Here is a 26,420-nt window from a genome sequence, read left to right on the forward strand (position 1 = left end):
TTTTTTTAATAATTACGGATGTGTGAAAATGGCATCTACATTTGATTGCACAAATATACGAAAATACCCCTACTACGCTACCCTAGAAGAAGCTTGACTGAAAGCAGTGAAATCCAGAAAGCAGACCCATTTTAGACATTTCCAACATAATAGAAGTACAATAGCTCCACCTACTAAAGAGGGAGACACACACACAGCGGCACAGCCCAACAAAAAAAATGCAAAATCACTGAGTCGTACATTCATTCATTCATTCTAAAAACCTCTAGGATCCTTTTTTTCTCCACTCTCTCCACTCTCTCACTTTGTGTCTAACATTCTTCTTCTTCTTCTTCTGGGTTTTAAAAAGTTAACATTTTCAACAAGGAGCCCTTATGATTTTGGTGAGAGACCCTAACTTTAATTTTGCATTCCCTTTTGCCTTTTATTTTATATATTCACCATTTTTTTTCTCTGATAATTTATGTGTTTTTTCTGCATGTACAATTTCTCTCATTTAATTTCATGTTTCTCACGAATTTCTGCAATGTTGCAATTTTTTTCAAAAAGTATTTATTTTGGGTGTTGGAAATTCTTCGTCTTTCTTTCATCTCTTTTACTATATATTTTTTTGTGTTCAGAGTTTAGGTTTTCTGTATAAATTTTGAATTTTGGTGTGTGTTTGTTTATTTTCATGTAATTATCGGTTGACCCTTTTGTTTTTTTAGTGGAAATGAGTGAATGTGGTTTAAACTTTAAAATATTTGTCTGTTTTTCTTCAATTTTGTTCAAAGTTTAGGTTTTCTCTTTACAAGTTTTCATTTTTTGATGAATTTCTGCAATGTTGATCTTGTATAGTTTCTGATTGCTCAAGATCTTGTTTCCATTTGTCGCCTTTCTTGCCTTTTCTCTTGTTTCTTTTCGATTTATTTCATTTTGTTTCTACTGTATTATTCGAGACATTTGTGTTGTTTTTTTCTGTTTTCTTTTTTGAGGTTGATGCTTGAATCCTTTGATTAACTGATAGACAAGAATATCCGTGGGTGATACGCATGTTTCATGCGTGACAGTATGATGTAGAGTACTTGGTACTTATTTGAGTTAACTGAAAGTTAATTGTTTGTGTTGTCGTTAGATGGTGATTTTCTTGTCTTGAGTCCGACATTTAGCCTACTCAGACTGTAATTGAAACTCCAACGAGCAACTATAAACGTCAAACGCATGCCCTTTTGTTTATTTAAGGGGGCTGTTTGCGATTCATGCTTATATTTTTCCGTCAGCATAAAGTTCTTAATTTTTGTTTCGTGAATTAGGAGGTTTGTGTAAACAACCATCTCAATGTCTACAAAGTTAGCACTAACATATATATGAACTGTTTGATGAACGGGATTTAAATGGTTGGGCAATGCTTTGAAATGAATTGGTTTTGAATTATGTATTTTTTCCTTGTTTTATGCTTTTATATTATATCTGTTGGTTGACGCTCAAGCAAAAAGATGTATCTTGCTTTTCAGGAGACGGAAGAAAGTGCGACTTCATCGGCTGCTGATGGAGAGATAGTCGGAATTCAGTTTGGCTTGGCAAGCCATCATGAAATTGTGAGCATGCAGCTCTTTTCGTTCATTTAAAACATGCTCTAACTGCTACAACTTACATGTTGGGAAAGTTATGCTATTTGATTATCTGTTTTTTTTCCTCCCAGGCTGATCTTAGATTTTTTAATACATTGCCTTTTGATGGAGAGATCATGTAGAATCTGCAGTCTTGGTTGGTGTGTTGTACTTAGCTTCATTTAGTTTTTGAAATATGCTACTTGATTAGCTGTTTCATATAGCTTACCATGAGGGTCCATGGACATCGAAAGATTTTGTAAACAAAGGGATTATGGATAACTTGATACTGAGAGTGTGACTCCCTCATAAGTGGTAAAATCATGCCTCATGTCTTAGTTGTCTCATCATGACACAGTCTTCAACATCTGATTGATATTGGGGTCGTCATTCCTGTATCTTTTTTGCAATTTTTTTTTATATGGATTTCTTTGTGCAATTTTTACAAAATAAAGTAACTAGGTGTCTAGGTCATAAGCCTTGGACAAGGGCGATGGCTGAGTTTTTAGCTATCAACTTCTTATTTTTCGTGAGTCATATGATGGATAAGCTTACATAACAAATGCGAGAGCAATGTATAATGGAAAAAAGTTGAGTTTCCAAAAGATTGTGGAGGCAATATCTTGATAAATGATTATAAAATTGTTTTTAGCTGGTTGTTGTAGGTTGAGAACCCGCCTGCACGGTGTGGGATCCAGTAGTCATTTTAAGTCACTATAATGAGTATTTCTGAATGATTTTCTGAATGGATGCATTGTGACCAATGCTTAAGAATATGTGCCTGGTGATGGATGTTGGAAAACGCGGGATAAAAATTGATGATTTACTGGAACAGTTTGTAAGGAATTTAGTTGTTTAAAGAAGCAGAAGTGCTTGCATCACGGCTTCCACTTGAAGGGAATCATTGGGGGCAATTTTTAATGAATTAGTTGATAAAAGATAAAAACAAGATTTTTTTTAAAGGATCGGCAGTTTTGTGGCTAAATAAAACACTGAAGAAGTAGATTCCTTTCATTTTCTTAATTAAAGTCCGGAAAATATATAAAGGAGATGTGTGTCGGTGCTGGATTTAAGTTTGTTATGATTTTCTTGTAGTATTTCTAAATAGCTAAATGAGAGCAACCAGGAATTAATCTCTTTGGTTTGACGACCATGGGCACATGATCCATTATCCTATACCTATAATTGCTGCACATGCCACATTCACACAAAGTCATTGAAGTTTCATTTCTTCATGATAAGAATGAGGATCTATAGTAACTTTTTTTTTTTTAGGTGGGGTGTTGTGTATAGGCCAAAATCCGAAGGAGGTTTTGATATGGGTCAGATGGTGCGCAAACGCGTAGCGTCTCCTTGGTAATTTGTTTCTAATATTTTAAACTAATAGATGATTTTGATTAAAAGTAAGGTAAGCAATGGAGAACATGCTAGTTTGAGAAGATAGGTGGAAAATTGATGTATGTTTGCTATTTTATTTGCCTGTATTTATGGTCTTTCTAGCTTACATAATCCCAACCTCTCTAGTTTCAACGAGTATATGTTTGCTATTGTCTCCTAAAAAGTGGGAAATGAATGCTTTGTTGCCTTGTTTATGACATTGGGTACTGTTCGTTTGGCGTGAAAAATGATATTAGGGTCTGGAAGCTCATTCTTTTGGTGTTTGCAGTTGTATTATCCTTTATGACATCTCTTTTAAGCTCAGTCTTTTCTACTTTGAACTTGCTTACTAATGCATTTGGGAGTCCTATGTTCCAATGTAAGTTAAAAAATGATTTTGCTGGAGATGGTACTAGGAAGACTAATACTCAAATTGCGACTTGGTACACAGTCAAAATTTGTTTGTTATATGCTAGAAAAGTTGTGAGACAAGGGTGCATCCACTCTTCATGTGATGTGTTCATGATTTGTGGCTTAGGCTGATCGGTATTCCTGAAGAGCAGTGAATGTGTACTAGTTTGAAAATTCCGTTTGATCCTTTTAAGCTCAATTTTCTGTCTCCAAGTTGTTTTTTTTTTCTTCTTCTCTGATCTACCACATAGTTGCAGAAGTTGCTGTGGAATTCGTATAGAACATCAACTAGATGTCTAGATTGTAATTTCCATATTGTAATTTCCAAAGCCTATACAAAGAGTCAAGATTAATGCACCTGTGGCTTCCAATCTATTAAGTTTTAATTATATGAAAAGTTCATCATGGTTGGAAAAAAACCAATTATTGGATATAAGTTAGACTCCTACTCTCTGAATTTTTCCATTTTCATTTTTGGCCTATTCAATAGAGTTGCTAATTTTTTTTGGCAAAGTTTTGGATCTAAATTTATCTTTTACCCTTGCAATTTGAATAAAAATAACACATTCCTCTTCAATCAACCTCATCATTCCTCTATTACCCTTACCACTTGTATCCCACTCGGTCTGCTTAAAATGATTGCAAAAGCAAATGTGCAATTCCAAAAAATAGGAGGGGGTACAATATATTTATGTTTTGTATAACCTACTTTTACCCTATCTTTCTTCCCAACTTTGGGTTCAATAATTGGACGCTTCATTTATTTGGAAAGCTTGTCTTCTATATTTGTTGAACTCAAGGTTGTGAAGATGTCATCTTTACTCTGTATGCTAAGATATAATGATAATATTAACCCATTGCCTCTAAGTAACAATGAGCGTGAATCGGATATCCGAACCGAGTCAAGGTTTGGTTTGCATATACTTATACAAAACTAAAATATTCTATATGGACGATTTTGGACATCCGGCATTCAAATTTTATTGGATCGACTAGTCTGGATATCTTATATCCGATTATTAAAATTTAATTGTATTAGAACAAAAGCTTTTGCTTTATAATACAAATGTTTTTATAACCCCTAACAATCATGGAACAATTAAAACCAGTAACTTCACAAGATTATATGAAAATATCTACCTATTACCCTCAACCTCCAGCCCACAGATATTTCGGCCGCAAGCGCTGTTGCCTGACATGCAATAGAAAATGGACAGCCACTCGAATTATACCAGGATATGGTCAAATTGCTAGCATGATAGTTTAGCTTTGAAAATTGGGAATGACATTAATGGGTCAATTTTACCATGTGTGGGTTTCGCAGTCCTTGAACTCGAGTGTTCTGCCTTCTATGATGCCTCCTTATTGCTGTCAACCAAAGCTCCTTAGTATTCCAAGGTGTGTAATAAAACAAGAGTGAAATCATGGCTGAAAGCATCTGGGTAGGGGTAGTAATATAGAATTCGACAAGAAGATGAGAATGATGGAGAAAGAAAAGAAAGTTCTGAAGATTAAAAAGTTGAATGTTTTTGAAGAGAGAGAGGTTGAATAGCCTGAGTGACGGCTAAAATTGAATGCAAACACTAGGGACCTGTAAAAGAATTATTATTTTTTTTTTCCAATTATAAGCTGAATGTGTGATGTATGAAGTCCCAGGTAAGTGAATTAATTTACGGAGTATTTCATCAACTGAGAGGCGAGAGCTACTTACACTATAACACATGCAATTAACATGGAAGCCGAAGAATAGTCTCTGGTTGGACTGGAAATGAAAATTCTTCTATGTTTTTGTGCTGTCCGTCTTTTCAGAGATGGCATATTGCCTGTAGTCTCTTTTGTGCTACATATCCATGCCTTACGATCTTTTTCTAGTGTTTATGTTCTCTAGTGCAAATGCGGCTTTTAGTGATCTGCATATCATAACCATTGCACTATTTTGTTTGCAGCGTACATCGTCAATCAGTGATTGCCCAATTAGCCATGCTAGTCAGCTGGCAAATCCTTTCCTTGGCCTGCCGTTGGAAACCGGGAAATGTGAATCTTGTGGTACCGCAGAACCGGGAAAGTGTGAAGGTATGCTGATTCTATTTTGATATACTTATGCCACTATGCCTTCCGGTATGTAAAATTATAACAAGACTAGGGTGGGTTTTTTAGAGAATCTATGTTGCTCTTGAAATTATGCTTGATGCTGTGCATGGTGGTACATTTGATACGTTGGCGCGTTGGCACCTATTTCAGAATAATGTCAAGTTTTTGGCATGAAATGGAAGTTCTGAGCCGAGTGTCAGTCCCATCAACTCAGATATGTTAGGGAAAACACAAGTAGTGTTACTTTTTGGCAGGATAGAGTGGTTTGATTCATCCGTTCATTTGTTCAGGGCACTTTGGATACATTGAGTTACCCATACCAGTTTATCATCCATCTCACATCAGTGAATTGAAGCGGATGCTTAGTTTGATTTGTCTTAAATGTTTAAAGATGAAGACTAGTAAGGTATGTAAACAAACTATAATTCTATGACTTTCTATTTTTCTTCTCCTTTTTCTTCAGATTTCAGCCCCACCTCAAGTATTGCTTTACGTTAGTGTTATGACAGATATATGTTTGATAGTCTAATTAGTATTCAAGAAATTTAAGGCGACTCTCTCTTCTGTTATTACTTTGTTTTTCTTGGTAATATTGTATTACCTCCATCCCAATTTTAATCCTAACTTGTTTTTGTTGGCCAACCAACCAATGTCAACTTTGACCATTAATTTCTCCTAATACACGTGGAATGGTACGGTGAAAAATTTGACTTGTTTTATTTCTTAAAACAATTATTCTCATATTTTCATTTTAAAGGCTTGTAGCTATTGCAAATTGTTGAAAATATTTGTAAATTGTTGAAAATATGTTGGTGAACAATTAAAGACAATTGGAGACAATATAACTGGGTTGGAATGTCCTCCCTCTCATTTTCTATTATCTTGTCACTTTCCCTTTTTGGCAATATCTCTTCCCACAGGCCACATCTCTAACCCACCATCTTCATCTACAACCGCCAAGATCTCCGATCACTCTCCTTCAACACCAAGCCTGATGGGGATGGGGAGGGGAGTGCCTGTGGGGTGACTGGTGATTTGGTGAGGATGTGTAAGAGACTTAGAGGGGGTAAGAGACTAAGAGGGGTAGTTTGGTCTTTTCCAAATTTTTCTTAAAGATTGTGTAAAAGGTAGTGGGAAGAAAAAAAATGGGAGGGAGCATAATTTTTTTTATTCATTGAGTGGACATGAGACATCATCAGTTGCAACACCTAAGTTGTGTCAACTGTTATGTTTCCTTGTCTAGTTTGAGGGTAGTAGGTACCATATTGTATTATTGTTATGAGGAATTCCTTAGTAGTCTGATAATTTGAAAGTTGAAACATTTAGAATCGTAGCCGCAGATGAGTTTGTACTTATCTCTTTAAAAAAAAACTGGCTTGATTTTCTAACCTTGCTCGATAATTTGATACCATGATCGAAAATATGTTTCTTCCTTGCTTTGTCTTCGTTTTAGTGTCCTGTCCTTCAAGGATTTTCTTTTATGACTGTGCATGTGGTGGTTCATTGCTTCTTACTTTTGTTCTCTTGATAATAACCAGAATCATAGTGTCAATCCATCAGAGCAAATAATTGATTTGAGTTCATTGTGATTAAACCAAATGGGGTTATATTCATATGCTTGTAGTGAGTATCGTGGACTTGCCTCTCTTGTGTGGTGTTTTCTTGATTTTTTTTTCTGTATTTTTTGCAGGTACCGTCGAAGAACAATGGCGTTATGGAGAGATTGCTGTCAGCATGCTGTGAAGTAAGTTAAGACATGTCATTTTTTACCTCCATATTCCACTGATTGTCAAACTCTTACTGGTCGATTTGCTTTCTAATTTTTAAAAGTAAACAAATTCTGAAAAGTGGATATGTCTTACAAATTTTAAGTTGCTGCCTTAATGTTCCTTATAATAGATACTGCGTGTTTTTCTCCTATCATGTTCTTCGTCATTATATCACTTCGTCTTTTTGAGCTCCGATTCTTCTGTGTACATTTTGAAGAATTTTCCTTTGAGAAATTTTGGTTTCTTTTATTTGACTGCAAGAAGGTTATGATTGTCCTGAAAGAAGTTTAAAAGCCTCAACGCAAGGCCCACTGAGGCACTAGCTAATACACATCGTGGCGCCTTAGGGATGGGTGACTTCTACATAAGTCGTAGCTAACGAGATGCTCCATTATGCAATTTGCATATTTTTCTTATTAATCTCTTATCATGCCATTCGTTGTGCTCCATTATATCTAATTTTACCTCTTTACATGTTGGTCTTCTTTGAGGGTCTTCTTTGAGGGTCAAAGAAGTGGTATTGCTGCATTATATTTTATTTTGAACACACATTTTTTTGGTCAAAAATAGTATGCCTTTTTTCAACGCCCCATCGCCATGCGTTCCTGTGTCCTTGTTGCTCCCCTCACACTCACACCCTTCAAAACTAATTTTCCTTGCAACCATTGAAAACTAAGCTATTGAATGGGAGTTCTGCTGGTTTTACTTAAAACTTAAAAGATACTTATTTTGTTTCAATTTGAAAGGGCAGGTATGGGGATTGTTGAAATATGAGTAACAGGAAAGTAGAAGTGTTCTTGATCCACTTGCTGTTACTTAATATGGTCTAGATGCCAAAACCTTCGCTTCTGTGAGAGCACAAAGTGTTTATGAAGAGGCTTCTTGATCTGATTATGGAAACGATTTAAATAAAGTAACGATGTTGAATATGGGTCTCCAAAGGAGATGAGATTTGCAATGACTAAAAGTCTGCCTAGACTTCGAGTCAATGGGATTGTTTAAAACTAAACACCAATCTAGCTTTAAACGGGATTTGAAATACCTTCAAATCGAGAATTTGTGATCAAAACTTGCTCGGGTTTTCTAAATTTTATTAATCAAACTTGAATGAATAAAATTGAAATACAACAATCCTATTTATAGTTTCTAGTTACGTACCTACTGGGAGTAGGAAAACGTATTTTACCCGACTCCTTATTTTTGCGACTAGTAAATTTCTGATGGCATAATAATTGCCTTGTTTTATTATACTCCTACTAGATAAAGATAACTAATAACTAGTCCTAATAGAACTACGATACATGTATCACTTCTCCTTTGATATGCAACTGTGCAAGTTTTCTGCAGTAGATTTTAAGACAAATCATTGTCATCTTGTGAATGTTGTACTATGGGGATCTTTGATTTATTTAGTTTCCTGAAGTTAGACTTGTGCTTTTTATGTTCAAAATAGTCTTACCGCATATGCTGTAGATTTCATGGTCACAACTCACAAGGCACTTAGATGCTAGTGTGATATTTTATGCTTGTGGAGAGTAATTAAACTTAAAAATAAGTAATTTCCATGTCCTGATTGTTTGATGATGTATGCATAAAACAATCATGTATTACTTTTGTTTATTATTCTCGATTTGTTTTTTTTTGCATAGGAAGCTTCTCATGTCTCCATCAAGGAGGTGAAGAGCACTGATGGGGCATCATTCCTTGAGCTAAAAATACCAGGCAGGGCGAGAGTACATGATGCTGCTTGGAGCTTTCTCGGAAGATTTGGCTACAAATATGGGGATGGTTCTTCTAGAACCTTGCTGGCTTCCGAGGTATGTCTTAGCAGCTCCTAGTCTTTGAAAGCGTGTACGTCTTTCATTATGAGTTTACTTTTTGAGACTATTGTGATCTTTACCTCTAGTGGTTCTCCATCCTCCCACGCTTCTTATGTCTTGTTTTCTTTTGGTGTCAAATGAGCCACAAGGGCATTACACTCTAGGGGGAGGGGATTCGAACTTGGGACCTATCGTCCACAATACGCCTTAACCACTAGGCTAAGACATCTTCGGTAGTTTCTTATATCTTGTTGTGGCATTATCTCTGAAAGCTCTCTGTGATGCAATCAGACTAGAACTCTTTACTTACTGCCCACTTCTTTGTTTCTACTTGGCAAATTCACTTGTTTCATCTACTCCGTATTTCGTATCATAAGCTGTGTCTGCAAATCATAAATAGCACTATTTTCTGGGTTGACTTTTCTCAATTTTAAACCCATAAGATGCCCTTGAATTGTGCTTATAAGATTGGTGCATGTTGCTTATTTTCTTGAGGTGTGCTGGAGGTCTGAATATTTTGTCGTTTGTGTTTGTACCATTAAAAAGGTATTAGCGATGCTGAAGAAACTACGCGAGGAGACGAAAAGAAAGCTTGCGAAGAAAGGATACTTTGCTCAAGATGGTTATATTTTAACTTATTTACCAGTGCCACCTAACTGTTTATCTGTTCCAGATGTGTCAGACGGAGTTAGTGTAATGTCCTCGGTGAGACACATGCCATTTTTTCCGATTTAGCAGCACAATGTAATACACTTGTAATTCTGATTTTTTATTCATTTTTTTTAATTATTTTTCTTTAAATGGGTTCCAGGATCTTTGTTCATCTATGCTGAAAAAGGTGCTCAGGCAAATTGATATCATTAGGAGTTCGCGGTCCGGCGAACCAAATTTTGAAGCACATGAAGTTGAAGCCAATGACCTTCAGATAGCCGTTTCACATTATCTTGATGTGAGAGGGACCAGCAAGGTTAGATTACTAGATACTCCATATATTTATTTATTTTTTTGCGTAGAATTGAAATTGTTTTAGGCTTGGAGCTTTGTCACTGTAAACTGTAGTTAGTGTATTGTTGAGACAATACTCAAAAATTAATCCACGGTTTTGTATTTAATATTTTTACTTTGATGTGATTTATGGTGACACTTCCGTAACAAACTAACAATAAACAAAGCCTTACCCTAGAATGGTTTAGGGTTGGCTAACACGAACCATCACAGGGAATTGTCACCATGAAAAGCGAAACAAGTATAAGAAGGAATTAAAGAGTGCAAGTAGGAAAAAGCGAGTGTGTGAAAGATAGGGATAGGACAGTAGAGAAAACCTAAGGAAAAATAAAGTGAAGGATGTTAAAACTTAAAAGTTCTAAATGGGAGTGCATGTGTTATAGGACTACATTCTGATTAATTTGTAAAAGAGCAGAATTAAATATGAGGACAACAGACAAGGAGTTTGAGAAAACATTGGGAAAGAGGATAATAAAGAGATGCAAATTTAACCAAGTGCTGTGAGTGTAGTGGAGCACGGGTCACCCTCAAAGCTTGCAATGCATGAATTGCGAGGTCCCGGGTTCGACTCCCTGCATGGGCAGTATGCGGTTATTGCACTCAGGGTCTGTAAAAGAGAGAGTGCCGGTTTCCCATGCTGTCGCGTATCTCTTGGGGTTTGGTCTCTCAAAAGTGTATCTCCCTAGGCTGCTAATGAGAGATGTTCCTCGTTACCAAAAAAAAGAGAGGCAAATTTCGCAGAAAAGGAGAACAATGAAATGAAAAATCGTAACAAAATAAGAAGTGTCATTTTGTTGGCATAAATTTGTGATGACACTTCTGTTATATGATTGTTGATTTTGTGTCAGGAGTATTTCTAGTTCATCATTCTAAAAGTACATTTATTGTGTTTGAAAAGGCTGCACGTGATGGGGACAAACGATTTGGAGTAAGCAAAGAAGCAAGTAGTTCATCTACAAAAGCTTGGCTCGAAAAAATGAGAACACTTTTTATTAGCAAGGGGTCTGGTTTCTCTTCACGTTCCGTGATTACTGGCGATGCTTTTAGACCAGTGAATGAAGTTGGTATTCCATCTGAAATAGCACAGAAGATGACATTTGAGGAGAGAGTGAATGTTCACAATATACAGTATTTGCAACGTCTCGTGGATAATAATTTGTGCCTTACTTTTAGGGATGGATCGGCAACGTATTCCCTGAAAGAGGGGTCAAAGGGGCATACCTTTCTTAGGATTGGACAAGTTGTTCATAGGAGGATTATGGATGGGGACGTTGTCTTCATCAACCGACCTCCTACCACTCATAAGCATTCTTTGCAAGCTTTGCGTGTTTATATTCATGATGACCATGTAGTTAAAATTAATCCGCTGATGTGTGGTCCACTTGCTGCGGATTTTGATGGTGATTGTGTTCACCTGTTCTATCCTCAGTCACTGTCTGCTAGAGCTGAAGTTCTAGAGCTTTTCTCGGTAGATAAACAATTGTTAAGCTCGCACAGTGGCAACCTCAATTTACAGCTTGCAACTGACGCATTGTTATCATTGAAGATGATTTTTAGTATGTATTTTATGGACAAAGCATCGGCCCAACAGTTGGTTATGCATTCATCAACCTCTTTGCCATCTCCGGCAGTTCGTAAAGCGTGTTCTGCTGGTCCTCGTTGGTCTGCTCAGCAAATCTTGCAGACTGCTTTACCTCCACAATTCGAGTGCCAGGGTGAGAGATTGTTGATTAGAGGAAGTGAAATATTGAAGTTAGATTTCAATCGGGATATTATTGCTTCCGTCATCAGTGACATTCTGACATCATTGTTTTTTAGCAAAAGCCCGAAGCAGGCTCTTAACTTCTTCGATTCTCTGCAGCCTCTTCTCATGGAAAACATATTTTCTGAGGGTTTTAGTGTTAGTTTGAGTGATTTTTTCGTACCCTTTTCTGAACTGGAAGGCATTCAGACCCAGATCCAGGACATGATTTCTCCTCTATTATTTCAGCTAAGATCATCTTTTAATGAACTAATACAGCTGCAATTTGAAAGTTATATGAAACTTCTCAAAGTACCCATATCGAACTTCATTCTGAAATTTTCAGCACTTGGAAATCTAATTGATTCGAGGAGCGAGTCTGCTATTGATAAGATTGTACAGCAGATTGGTTTTTTGGGGCTCCAGCTGTCAGATAAGCGGAAGTTTTATTCAAAGAGTTTAGTGGAGGAAGTGGGGTCTCTTTTTAAATCGAAGCATCCCTTTGCTTGTTTGTACCCTTCTGAGGAATGTGGGCTGGTGAGGAGTTGTTTTTTCCGCGGGTTGGATCCATATCAAGAGATGGTTCACTCGATTGCAACCAGAGAGGTGATTGTTCGCTCGTCAAAAGGGCTTGCTGAACCTGGGACACTCTTCAAGAATCTGATGGCAGTATTGAGAGATGTTGTTATATGCTATGATGGGTCTGTCAGAAATGTCAGTAGTAATTCAGTTATTCAGTTTGAATACGGGCTTGAGGGGGTGACATCACAAAGTCTTTTTCCAGCTGGGGAGCCCGTTGGTGTCTTGGCCGCCACTGCCATGTCTAATCCTGCATATAAGGCTGTTCTCGATTCTTCTCCTAGTAGCAATTCATCTTGGGATTTGATGAAGGTATTCTTCATAGCTTTTCTTTTTCTTGGCATATACTCCCTCTGTCGCGGTCATCTTCTGTTCTTTTCCATTTTGGGGTGTCTCAGTCATTTGTTGTCCTTTTTATTTTAAGAATGAACTTCATGAGTAATTTGATCATTCACACTCAATTTGTTCCACTTGTCATTTAGTAATTGCCCCCCTCCTCTTTCCTTGGTCTTTGTGCAAAACCAAAGGACAACAAATGACTGGGACGGAGGGAGTAATACTCAATGAGCTATTTAATAGTTCTTATATAATTCTAGCTTTTCTAATTTGTTCTTTTATGTTGCTTTTGTTTCAAGGAAATACTGTTCTGCCGAGCCAATTTCAGAAATGACTTCAATGATCGGCGTGTTATCTTGTATTTGAATGATTGTACTTGTGGAAGGAAGTACTGTCAAGAAAATGCATCCTTTGTGGTCAAGAATCACCTGAAAAAAGTTAGCCTAAGAGATGCTGCCGTTGAATTTTTAATCGAGTAATTTCTGTTTCTAATTTGCCTTTCTTGTTTCTTCTTTATATTGTGGTCTTTCTCATATTTTTTTAGTGTTTTATTTCTTCCGGATGGGAGTTGTTGGAATGTTGTTTTTGTTGGTCCACCCTGAATATCTTAATTTTAGGATCTGAATTTCTGCTCTGAGATTTTCATTTCAAATTTAGTTGATGTTTTCACTCTTCAGTCTTTTCCAATCCGCCCAAGAGACTAGTTTCCTGTTAAAATTGCGTTTATTTTTATTTTCCGCATCTTGTATGCTGAGACCCCTCTTATTATGCCATTTTCCTCGCTGTATCTTTTTTGAGTGTGAGTGTTCTATTATCTGATTAGTAGAATGCGATGTACTTAGTGCTCCTCTGTTACACACATGTACGTAGTGTGAGTCTTTCCTCATCTGCCCAAGAGACTTGTTTCCTGTCAAAATTCATATTTCGTTCTCTCATCTTGTATGCTGATGCCCTCTTGTTTTCACGCCATGTTACTTGCTGTCTCTTTCTGGAGTGTGAGTTTTCTTGTATGCCATTAGTAGAATGCAATGTACTTAGTGCTCCACTCACACATGAGTATTTCTGTTCTGATATTGCTTGCATGGTTAATACTTTTGGCATTCAGGTACAAACGACCAAAGGCTGAACCTGGAAGCACAGATATAGAATCAGGACTCGTTGGTCACATTCATCTTAATGCGGTCTGTATCTGAGCGATTGTGGATGATACTAACATTTTTTTGTCAACAATAATTTTTCACTTAGTAACAAGTTTAAAGTTGTGTAGACTTTACTGAGGGAGTCAAAGATCAGTACGCACGACATACTACAGAAATGTGAGGAGCAAGTGAATGTCTTACGAAGGAAGAAGAAGTATGGTCAGTGCTTTAAAAGGATGTCTCTGTCTGTCAGGTGAATTTGCTTCACATTGCCAATTAAATAGTTTTAGTGCTGCTTATATTTCACTTTTGAAAGTTATGGGTCTCTGCTGTTTTTCATATCCTCTCTCTCTTCGATAAATGATTTTTTGGGTCCCATTATGTTTACTCTCTTGGATTAATTATGATAAAAAGTATTATCTTCTTTCCTTCTTTGAATTTGAGAATATCTTGTCCTCTTTTTCCTTAATATATACTGTCTTTTTACTCATCAAAAATAAATGTAACATGCTCTCTGATAGACATTTCTGAAGGCTCCCATATAGTTTTCTGTTAGATCTTATCCCTTCTGACAACACTTCTACATCAGCGGTTAGGATTCTGTCTTTGGGCAGGCTCTTGTGGAGCTTACTTGTTTTTTATGTTTGTGTCTGGTGTGTTGCATTCTATCTGGCATTTACTATTGATGACGGTGAAAAGGAATATATCTTGAAGCTTTGTCATCAGTCATGTCTTGAGGGAAAGAAGTCTTGGTATGGGTTTTGCTTGAGATAAGTGCAGCTGTGAACTACTCTCTATTTCCTTCAATGTGAGGATAATATTGAATTATGGGGCTAATTGAGTGAAATAAACGGAGTATTAAGGTGAATAGCGAACAAGAGTGCACTATATGTAGCATGTCGAAGTAAATTAAATGGCTTGATTTTTTCTGTGTTTTGTTCTGGAGTATGAGGGAATAAAGTTAAATGGCTCACTAACCTCGTTACACTTTTTTTTATTGTGAAGTAGCATTCATTCAATGTATTTTTTCATTGTGGGTCATCCGAAATAGCCTTGCTGTGTTGTTACAACACAGGCGTGCATCCGACACACCCTCCCTCCCTCTTCTTTTAATCTTGCCATTTTCAGAATCCCTGGAGGGTTGGAGTAAAGTTTCACTGTTCTTACATTGTTATTCATGGCATAGACGGGCCCACTTGTGAACGGTTATGTACTTATGTTTGATTCCAGTTTCTGGACACTTATATATCTTTCTTTCTTTCTTTCTGTGCATGTGCGTCTGTGTTGTCAGTGAGTGTTGCCAATTCCCAACTTCAGGAGGTAGGTGGACTGATATGCCATGCTTGAAGTTCTTCTGGGAAGACATGGCTGACCCACACATTGAGAAAATATCACACATCATGGCTGATTTGATCTGCCCTGTTCTGTTAGACACAGTCATTAAAGGTATTTATAATGTTCCTTTTGATTTTTCAGTTTAAATTGAAGAGCCTTCTATCTATTAATGTTCGGGTGAATCTGAGACAGTCTCACACGCGACCTCAACATGAATGTGTTTGTTTCTAAATTAATTTTTAAGGTTAATAGTGAATCGTCTTTCTCATATAAATGGTTGTGTTAGATGGTTATTTCCATGAGGGGTTCAGAAAGCAGTATTGTCTGATAAATAATATTTATCTACAAGTTGTACATCATTGAATTGGCTGTACTTTAACACAAAATATGTGTTTGGGCCCAGATAATGCAAGACAATGCATTTTTGATCTTAAGAGCATAGTTGTGGTTTTCTGTCATTCTTTCTTGGTGGTGATTTTGTGGTGCATATTCTTAATTACTATTAGTACATACTCTCTCCATCCTGGTCAATTGTTGTCCTTTGGTTTTGGCACAAAGACCAAAGAAAGAGGAGGGAGCCAATAACTAAATGACAAGTGGCACAAATTGAGCGTGAATGATCAAATTGATCATCAAGTTCATTCTTAAAATAGGAAGGACAACGAATGACTGAGACACCCCAAAATAGAATAGGACAACAAATGACCGGAACAGAGGGAGTATTTGTTTTCTAAATATAGAAATATTGCTAGACTTTTAGTAGTCTAGTGTTTTTAATCTCTTGAATGTATATGCAGACTTCTTCAGAGCGTTAGCTTTAAAGTGGCTTGCTTATTAGATAACTGATGGACGCGATGGTAGTAAATTTTTTCTTTGAGAATGGAAATGTCAGTAATACATCCTGTACTTGCAGGACAATATGTTGGTTCCAAAAAAAAAAAAAAAAAAGATATGCACAGTTTCGCTACTCTTACCATCTCCAATTAACTTGCAAAATGGTTATACTCATCTATTTGGGGAATAAACAACCGAACAATATTAATTTTCATTCTGGGGCGCGTGGTTTTCTTTACTGTTATTACTGCTGGAAGTTGGTTCTTGTAATTGTAACTAGTGGACAATTGTTGACCTCATATCAATTAAACGAGGAAGTGCCACAAGTCATCTAGTACTGTTATGTGGTGAACATATCTCTGACGGAGGAACCTTGTTAACTCATATTCACAAACAAAATATTGTAGAGCTATTTTATATTATTTATGTAGTATGTGGGTTAACTTAGCTAGTGTTTCTAAACTAAACTCATTGGGTGAAATATTTCAATTTGGGGGGTTATTTTGAGACTTGCTGACTTTTTGCTACTAATCTGGATGTACATTGTCTAACTATGTTGACAATTCAATTAATGTCCTTAGAGATGATCTCAAATTTATAATGTGAGACTGACCCAATACAACTAAATCCCAATTGTATACTTATTGACCCAGGAAACCAGAATTGAACAAAGTACTAACCAATAATATGGGCCAGTTTCATGATAATCTTATCAAGAGACGTCTCATTACTCTCATATGAGAAGTTGTGTTGGTCATTGATATCTCTGCGATGCTTCTGTTTGTACCATTTGGGTAGCTTTTCTATGTATGTGCTTTTTACAGTGTTTCTAACCCGACATAAAAACTGTTGCATGTTTGAATGTTCTTTATATGACTCTGGCAGGTGATCCTCGAATATCTACTGTCAACATTGTCTGGATTAATCCTGGCACAACTAGTTGGGTGCAAAGTCCTTGTGAAAGAAAGGGTGAACTTGGCGTGGAAGTTACTCTAGAGAAGACGGCAGTCCGGCAGAGTGGTGATGCATGGAGGATTGTTCTTGATTGCTGTCTTCCTATTTTCCATTTGGTTGATACAAGGCGTTCCATCCCATATGCTATTAAACAAATCCAAGACCTACTTGGAATTTCTTGTGGCTTTGATCAGGCAGTGCAGGTGCGTAGACCTGCCTATTCTCTTTGATTGGTTTTATGTTACTGTAAATAATTCATTTTTTTCTTATACAGGCTCACATGTGTGATATGTCTCTTGGTGAATTTAGATTTTTTTTTTCAACATTTTATGGTTTTACATGTTATGAACTGTCCTTGCTTTTCATTAGCCAGTTCGACATCTTTCAAAATTCGACACCAACCAGACCTAAAATATTGATTTTATGACCCAAACTCAACACGCCCACTCTGTTGACAGCTCTACCAAGTTCTAATTAGTTTGTGTTCTTTCTATCTCTCTCTTGCAAAGTTGTGCCTGTTTTCTTGTCTCTTTCGCCTTCCAACTTTAAATCTACTTTCTGATTCTGGCCTGCTTGCTGAGATTCTTTAACGCCTTTTGGGGGTTGAAAAGTTTCTCTAACGCTAAAGACAGACTGATGTTTTGTCCTGTGGTATTTTACTCTTGACCAACCCATAACTGCTAGTTGATGTGTAGTTAACTTTAGAAGCTTCTGTACCTTTTCTGCTTAGCTCGTGAAAGTTTGTGCACACATTATTCTATAGAGTTACGTTCGGGAACTAGGAATTGATACTTGTGAAAGGTTGTGGACACATTATTCTGTTAGGTTGCGTTTGGGAAATATGAATTGATTTTGTTTCCTTGAATCCATTTCTTAAAATTGAAATCTTGTGATTCAATACCAAATCCAAACTTGTTTGGCAACTCTTGGAAGTCAATTCCAGAATTTCGATTTTACAGTGATATTTGGTAACTCTTGGAATTGATACATGGAAATTCAAAGATACTATATAGTACCCCTCCTGATCCAATCCAATCTAGCAAATTTTTGAGGTTAAAATTTAATGCAAATACGTTATAATAATGCGAAAAAATACAATACGACAAAAATAAAAATTCTTAATATGATGGATGGTGATACGAAAGAAAGCGGCCATAAAACTTGAGAAGAAGAGATTTGTTGCGTCAATCATTGTGAAAAGTATTAAATAAAAAGTTTAAGAATAATTTTGTTCCGTTTTTTTACCCCAATCAAACCCGGTTAATGTGACCCATATTTGACCCCACCTGTAAACGCCAAACCAAACCAAACCGCCAACTTCTTTGACATGTTTATGGCAGAGTAATTAGAGGTTGAAATTGAAATGACTAGTGTGAGAATAGAATTGGAGCGGGACACTTTTTGAACTAACTTGGAATTGGAGATGGATTGTGCCAATTCCATTTCCAAATGACAGAGTTCTCCAATTACTGGAATTGGCTCAATTCTGGAATTCAATCCCAATTCCAAGTTTGAGAACGAAATTTGAGGTAAACATCTTTTGAACTAACAAGGCATGTACGGGATTCATAAGCTCATGATTATTAGCTTTAATTTTATTTTTTCGTGTCAACCGCACGACTGTTAAGTGGTTTCCAACCTGGGTACCAGCTCTCAGTGACACATTGACCTATACATTTTAGCAAATGGTCAATATTTAAAAACTATAATTCAGTGCAGCAGAGTAAGTGATGTTTCAATACATGGCGGTGCTATTTTTACCTTTTTTTGAACAATCATTTTTGATTATTTTAAAGGTTTTTCATTTCATGTTAATTGCAGCGCCTTTCAACATCAGTGACTTTGGTCACGAGAGGTGTTCTTAAAGAGCATTTGATCCTCCTGGCTAGCAGCATGACTTGTTCTGGAAACTTGGTTGGTTTCAATATAAGCGGAATCAAGGCATTGTGTCGTGCACTAAGTGCCCAAGTGCCATTCACCGAGGCAACTCTCTATGTAAGGAATGGTTCTAGTTAAACAATATTATACTGTATTTTACATCTGAGAGTTTTGTAATTAAGGTTTATGTTTTTTTGGTTCTACTTTGCCAGACACCCCGGAAGTGTTTCGAGAGGGCTTCTGAAAAACGTCATGTGGATTCCCTAGCGGGCATTGTTGCATCTTGCTCATGGGGAAAGCGTGTTGCTGTTGGTACAGGAACCAAGTTTGAAATCCTGTGGGACACCAAGGAGGTTTTCACATTGGCTTTCTAATTTCTATATTTTTAATGTTTGTGTTCAATATTATTTTATTTCTCTTTGATCATGGTCCAAGGATTTACTGCTTAAATTTTTCTCTTTGCTAATCACTATCTGTGTCTGTCAGATTGAAATGGACAAGGAGCCGATTGATGTTTACAATTTTCTACATTTGGTTCGAAGCTCCAATGAGGAAGGGATGGAGACTGGCTGTTTGGGTGAAGATATTGACGAGTTTGACTGGGAAGATAGTCATATGGAGCCTGCTCTATCACCTGATCAAGAGAATAAAGCTGTTTTTGAGGAAATCATTGAACTTGATATGCATTCTCAAGAACAAGGAGGTGGCAGTTCGGAGAGTGGGTGGAATGTGGGCTCTAAGTCAGCAGAGGGTAATGGTTGGGCCAATTGGGGACCCAAGAAAGATCCACCACAGCCTGAAGATAGATCTGGGTCTGCCAGTTGGGATGTACCAAAGAACCAGGACTCGGCAAAGGGTGATGGCTCGGCCAGTTGGGGGACCAAGAAAGACCAGTCACGGCCAGAAGACTCATCTACTACTGCTGGTTGGGGTGCATCAAAGACCCAAGATTCCGAGGAAGGAGAGAAAAACCAGGCTTGGGGTAACACTCATAATTCTGTTCAGGAAAAGGCTATGTGGGGTCAACCACAGCCTGAAGATAGATCTGGGTCTGCCAGTTGGGATGTACCGAAGAGCCAGGACTCGGCAAAGGGTAATGACTCGGTGAATTGGGGGACCAAGAAAGACCAGTCACGGCCAGAAGACTCATCTAAGACTGCTGGTTGGGGTGCATCAAAGACCCAAGATTCTGAGAAGGAAGGAGAGAAAAACCAGGCTTGGGGTAACACTCGTAATTCTGTTCAGGAAAAGGCTACGTGGGGTCCACCTAGCACTGCCTCCTGGAAGCAGAATAAAAATGATGGCGATGATAATCAACTTGCAGGTTCCTTAAGTCTAGAATCTGAAAGTGGAAGAAAGATTGAGTCTTCATGGGGACCGGTGAAAGAAGGCTCGTCTTTGAAAGAAACAACTCCTGCAAGTTCTGATGATTGGAGGTCAAAGAAATCTGTCAGAACAAGTTCTGATGATTGGGGTTCAAAGAAATCTGTTGGAACAAGTTCTAATGGATGGAACTCTCAACAGACAAAATCGTCTTGGAATTCAGGTCGTAATGATGGCGGGGAGAAGTCTTCATTGGAAACTCCAAGTGTGGTTCCATGGAGTAAAAACAACAGCCAAGGTGGTGGTGGCTGGGCATCTACCCAGGCCAATCAACACGTAGAAACTGGAGCTGGTTGGGGTGCATCAAAGACCCAAAATTCCGAGAACGAAGGAGAAAAAGACCAGGCCTGGGGTAATAGTCGTAATTCTGTTCAGGAAAAGGCCATGTGGGGTCCGCCTAGCGCTGCCTCCTGGAAGCAGAATAAAAATAATGGTGATGATAAGCAACTTGCAGGTTCCTTAAGTCTAGAATCTGAAAGTGGAAGAAAGATTGAATCTTCATGGGGACCGTTGAAAGAAGGCCCGTCTTTGAAAGAAACAACTCCCGTAAGTTCTGATGATTGGGGGTCAAAGAAATCTGTTGGAAAAAGTTCTGATGAGTGGGGTTCAAAGAAATCTGTTGGAACAAGTTCAGATGATTGGGGTTCAAAGAAATCTGTTGGAACAAGTTCTAATGGATGGAACTCTCAAGAGACAAAATCGTCTTGGAATTCGGGTCGTAATGATGGCGGAGAGAAGTCTTCATTGGAAACTCCAAGTGGATCTCCATGGAGTAAAAACAACAGTCAAGGTGGTGGTGGTGGCTGGGCATCTACACAGGCCAATCAACAAGGAGAAACTGGAGGCTGGGGGTCGGAAAAGAAAGGGAGCAACACACAATTTTCTTGGAAACATAATCACGAGGTATTTACAATACCTGGCTCTCATGTGAATGAGTGAATCGAACAATTTTATATGAGGTCTAGTTAAATTTTATGTGGTGTAGTCTTTTGTGAAATTCATAGATTAAATTTTATGTGATCGTCGTTTGTGAATTTCATAGATGTTACGTACGTTAGCATAGTGTCCCTACCTGTGAACCAAGTACCATTATGGATTTTTTTTTTTGTAACAACAGGAGCCGCAAAGTCAATCTGGCCGGTCGTTTGGGCGGGGTTCCGGAAGGGGTGACAATGGTGGGGGCCGTGGTTGGGGTTCTAACAATTCCGGAGAATGGAAAAGCCGGAAGAATCGCCTTCCAAAACAACCTGGATCAAATGATGACTTCAGTAATGTGGCATTGACAGCTACCAAGAGGCGGATGGATCTGTTTCCGGCTGAGGAACAAGATGCCCTTTCTGAGATCGAAAAAATCATGCTGGCTATCAGACGAATCATGCATCAGTCAGGGTATGTTTTCAATCTGTCTGTTGGATTTCTGGTAGTGATAATTTAGAGGTGTTGGCTCAATATGAGGGATAAAGCTGAAACATCTTTTATTAATTAGAATAGTTTGTGTAAAAGACTGTTTCGCTTGCCTTAGCACAAGATTCACTGATGCACTTTAAACAAATCATCGTGGATTCGTGGGTGCCTTAGGTGCGCCTTTAGTGTAAGAGGCGGCTAGCAAGCCTCTTAACTAGCAAATAATTGGAATACATAGGGCACCCTTCTTCGATTTCTTTGTAGAGCGCAATAAGCAAAACATAAGAGAAGTAAAGATTGATTGTATGTAATTTAATTTTATATGTCAGCTCGACTTTTTAGAGTCTACAGGTGAAATGATCTGCTTCAATGGCAATAAGTGATAGATTTATTGTCAATTCGAAATTTTAGTTGCCATCTTTCGGAAAGATCTTGAATTTTTTACTGTTGAAGCCTTGATGGTGAATTGATCAAGTTAAGAAACAGATTTGAGATTAAAATCTGGATTTGCTGGCAAATGTTTTAGATGCTTTAGCTGGTTTCTCTAATACTACAACGTAATTTTTCGCAGGTGCAATGATGGAGATCCGCTTCCTTCTGATGATCAATCATATATCATCAACAATGTCTTGGAGTATCATCCTGATAAAGCAGCAAAAATGGGAGCTGGAATCGATTTTATCACGGTACGCAGCACTTCCTACCTAACTCCTGTTACCTGCCTTTCTTAATTTTAAATACAAAAACTTTTCTATTATAATCGGAATAAAACGGGAGCTGGAATCAATTTTCTCAAGTTCCAAGACATTGTTGATGATATATGATTGGTCTCGTATTGGATATTTCTCAGTACTTGGAAATTTTCTTTCGTTAGCAAAATTAGGCATTGGGGCTGTGTACTTTATCTCTCTTTTCTTTTTTCCTACCCTAATACAACAACAACAACAATACCCCAGTGCCTCAATGGCTCCCGCAAATTGCGGGGTAAGGGGGGGTCGGATGTACGCAGCCTTACCCTTGTGTTAGCAACACAAAGAGGCTGTTTCCGAATGACCCAAGATGAAAATTGCGTCGAGAACTGCATCGAAGGACCGCTACTTCACAAAAGAAAGAAGCGCAACCACTTTAGTGAGCCATTTTGATTTATTCCATTATAACCCAATAAAACGCGTAAAATGTGTTCTAATTATTTACCTATTGGCCGGTTGCCTAAGGCATGTCAATCAAAGTTGGGGACACTATTTTGGCCCCTCGTTTTCTTTGTTATGTGAACAGAGTTTGATATCTAGTGCTTCAATAGGTGAAAAAGCACAGCAACTTCCAGGAAAGCCGCTGCTTCTTTGTGGTATCAACTGATGGTCAGTCAGAGGACTTTTCCTACATTAAATGCTTGGAGAATTTCATTAAGGGGAAACACCCTTCCGTTGCTGAATCATTCAATTCCAAGTATTTCAGAAAGCCTCAGGCAGGTGGGAACCGTCAACCAGGGCAACGAACGCAAAATGCATCCGACTCCCCTAATTTCACACAAAGCTCACCTGAATCTCCAAATTTCACCCAAAATTCACCAGAGTCGCCAAATTTTACGCAAAATGTACCCGAGTCTCCAAAGCTCACACAAAATGCATCTGAACACTGAGGTATTGACTTTTTGTGTGTGTCTACTTACATTCTTATTAGTCATGTTGATGCGCTTACATAGTTACACGTTTTTTTTTTTTCCTTTTTGTTGTTGAAGCTAATTTGTTTTTCTTTTTGGGGAAGTGGGTTTGCTCTCTCTTGGACAGTGGTTTTTATTCATCTGATAGTCTTGGTGATAGGCTCGTAAGTCGTAATAGTGTCATTGCTAGTTAATTTGATTTGTGGTAATGACGTCATTTTGTGTAATGTGCATTTGCTTGCTTGATACTCCCTCCTTTTTTTTCCCATTTCATTCTTCACTCTTTTTAAGAAAGTGTGTTGACAAATTTACCTCTCTTTTCCCCATTCTCCCTCAGACCCACTCCCGAAAATTCTCCGCTTACCCCACATTCCAACAACCACCTACCCACAACCAAACTCATGCCCTCCGACCACCCATGAAACCCTCGAACGACCCACGATAACCCACCCACGATGCTCTCCAACCGCCCATGAAGCTCTTCAACCACCCATGACGATCACCAATTACAACACTCCACGACAATGATGATTACATCATCCCAAGAATCACCATGTAAAACACCCCGACCACCTCGTGAAATACCCTGAAATCACTACCAACCCTAAATGTCAGGGAAAAAAAAGGACGGAGGTCGACCACCGCAGGGGGAACACGATGTCAGCCATGTCACTGATGTGTGTGATGAAGGTGGTGAGATGGTGCAAGGATGTCAATGAGTGTTTTGTACGCGAATAAGCTTAAGAATAGTATTACTGCAACTCTGCAAGCAAGGTAGTTTCCACTGAGGAATGCGAGAGGTGAGGCAACGATTGGTGACGGAAAGGAGGAGAAGGGGTTGCACTTAGAGTTGGCGCTTATGCTTGCAGCATGTAGGTTCAAAGTATATCTGGTGGTTGGTAGGTAGTGTCCATCTGGTGGGGCAGGTAGACAGGTGTAGGCAGTTCGGTTAGAAGGGAAAGAAAGGGAAATGGATCCTCTCCATTTCCTTTCTCTCCATTTCCTCTCACAATTTCTTTAAATAATAATTTCCCCCTTTCACCCTCATTTTCCTTCTTCTTTATGCGTAAATTTAGAACCGTTAGATGTTGTCCAAATGCGATTTAGACCATTGATAGGAACTTGCCTCATTTCTTTTTAGGAAATGGAGAGAAAATGGGCTCGAAAGAAAGATGTAGGGAAATGGATAGTGAGTATGGGATTTTAGTAATTATAACCAAGTGATACGGACAATTTTGTAAAAAGGTAGTATTAAAAAGTTGCAAAAAAGGAAAGGTATAGAAGTGGGAAGACGATAAAAAACTTGGCCAAAAGTGGAAAGTGGGAAGAAAATAGAGAAAAATTGAAGGAGTATTCATTTTTCCAATTGTTTCTATTGATAAATGATATTTCTGCAACGTGGCAGTTTCAAACGAGGATTCATGCTAGCCAACCTAAAATCATTTTGTGATGAAGATTTTGGCAGTTTCAAAGGCGGTGGTTTGTTTTACTTGTTTATGTTGATATTGATATCTATAAATATAGATTGACTTTTGTGTTAAACTTATTACCTGTGCTTGCCTTCCTATGTTGCTGGGTTTTGGGTTGAATGTCGAACGGTGTATAACTTAATTTTGAGACACTAGGATTATGTCCTAAAAAGATAACAAAAAGTTCGAACATATGATATATTTATATTTTTTTTAAATGATTAGAGATCTGTTATTTGGGGCACGAGGCTTTAAATCTCATCAAGCCATGATTTCCGTAGCATTTTTTTACGTACAGTGTACATATCCTTTTAATCATGTATGACAGTTCTAAAGGGATTAATGTTAACCGACCCCAAATCTTTAAAATTGAATTGATTAGGTTCACATTTATAAGTCACTTTTTTACGAAGTTGTCATTGGATGTTTTTTCCCCTTGGAATTTTTTTGTTAAAATTCTCGTTTCCTTTTGCATTTAGTTTAACAACTGCATGCTTCTTTGCTGGCTGTGGGAGGATTGCTGCATTAGTCTGATCTGAAGCAATTTTCTTTTGATGGTCATCTTTAAATGCTTTGTGCAAATAATTACTCCCATACCAACCTGGCCTTAAGCTACACAACTTTTTTTTTTTCCAGGTGCATGTCGATGGTTTGATTAGTTGAAAATCGCCAGCCTCGTCCTTTTCCCAAACAAGATGGATCGAGTTCTGAATAGCATTGCTGGTGGTGCTTGTAGCAGAGGATTGACAAGGCCATTGATAGAAAGTACATTTCCTTAGAGGTAGTTTCCGAGTAATAGGCTTCATTGTGGATCTTAACTTGTGTAGTTCTGTAGATAGTAGTTGCCTGATGGCTGTCTTCCTCTTTCCCTATTATTTATCAAGGCTACCTGTTTTAGGGTTATTTTGGGTCCGTCCAACGTTTGTTTGCTATTTACTGAAGTAGGGGTTTACTTAAAGTTTAAGGCATAATGCTTCAGTAGTATTTCAAGCAGGAGTGTTTTGTACATTGTTGTTGGCCTTTATTATGTTCCCAAGGACAAAAGGAGGCAAGGAATGGCTTCTCAGTTTGCCTAAGATATGTTTTGTACTTGACGTCTTGACCCAAGATCTAAAGAAGGCTCGAATTGTACAATATTTGACTCGGCCTGACTTAAATTCAACCTGTTCTTGGTGGATCAACAATTGACCAGGCCTGTATGAACATAACTCCAAGTACTCCAAAATTGAATGATTAAGTTTAAAAACTGTTAGAAGTGACTTATAAATGTGAACATAATCAATTCAATTTTAAATGGAACAACATTGGTGCCGTAATTTGAAAGATTTGGGGTTGGTTAACATGAACTCCTTTAGAACTGTCGTGCGTAAAATACAAAATTCCTGCACATATACAAATACAAATCAAAAAATCAGTTTTCTTTTATAAAAATTAGATATAAAATATAAATTAGTAACAATAATTTTTGAAACTAGAAGGGAAATTAAAAGTGACGTGATAAATATAAGAAAGAACGATAATCCATACTGCTCTTTGTCACTCACACCCGAATCCATCACTTTGAACCACCTTCATCCCAAAGTATTTTCTCTACCCGTAAGCCCCAGCAACATTTTATGTTCGAGACTTCGCATTAATTCTCTCTT

General features: G+C 37.8%; 1 protein-coding gene across 1 annotated transcript; it reads left to right on the forward strand.

Annotated features, from left to right (window-relative positions):
* Positions 1 to 143: 143 nt before the first annotated feature.
* Positions 144 to 25,850, forward strand: LOC141610026 (DNA-directed RNA polymerase V subunit 1). The gene is made up of 21 exons (XM_074428597.1): positions 144 to 383; positions 1,494 to 1,577; positions 5,324 to 5,450; positions 5,759 to 5,874; positions 7,159 to 7,212; positions 8,887 to 9,054; positions 9,604 to 9,762; positions 9,869 to 10,024; positions 10,961 to 12,694; positions 13,018 to 13,193; positions 13,824 to 13,899; positions 13,986 to 14,110; positions 15,149 to 15,303; positions 16,912 to 17,183; positions 18,802 to 18,975; positions 19,071 to 19,211; positions 19,345 to 21,144; positions 21,359 to 21,630; positions 22,217 to 22,331; positions 22,946 to 23,285; positions 25,411 to 25,850. The coding sequence occupies exons 1-20, from the start codon at positions 375 to 377 to the stop codon at positions 23,282 to 23,284; spliced, it is 6,252 nt and encodes a 2,083-aa protein (XP_074284698.1). The 5' UTR covers positions 144 to 374; the 3' UTR covers position 23,285; positions 25,411 to 25,850.
* Positions 25,851 to 26,420: the final 570 nt, after the last annotated feature.

The sequence above is a fragment of the Silene latifolia genome, chromosome 1, assembly GCF_048544455.1.
Source record: "Silene latifolia isolate original U9 population chromosome 1, ASM4854445v1, whole genome shotgun sequence".
NCBI classification, from domain to species: Eukaryota; Viridiplantae; Streptophyta; class Magnoliopsida; order Caryophyllales; family Caryophyllaceae; genus Silene; species Silene latifolia.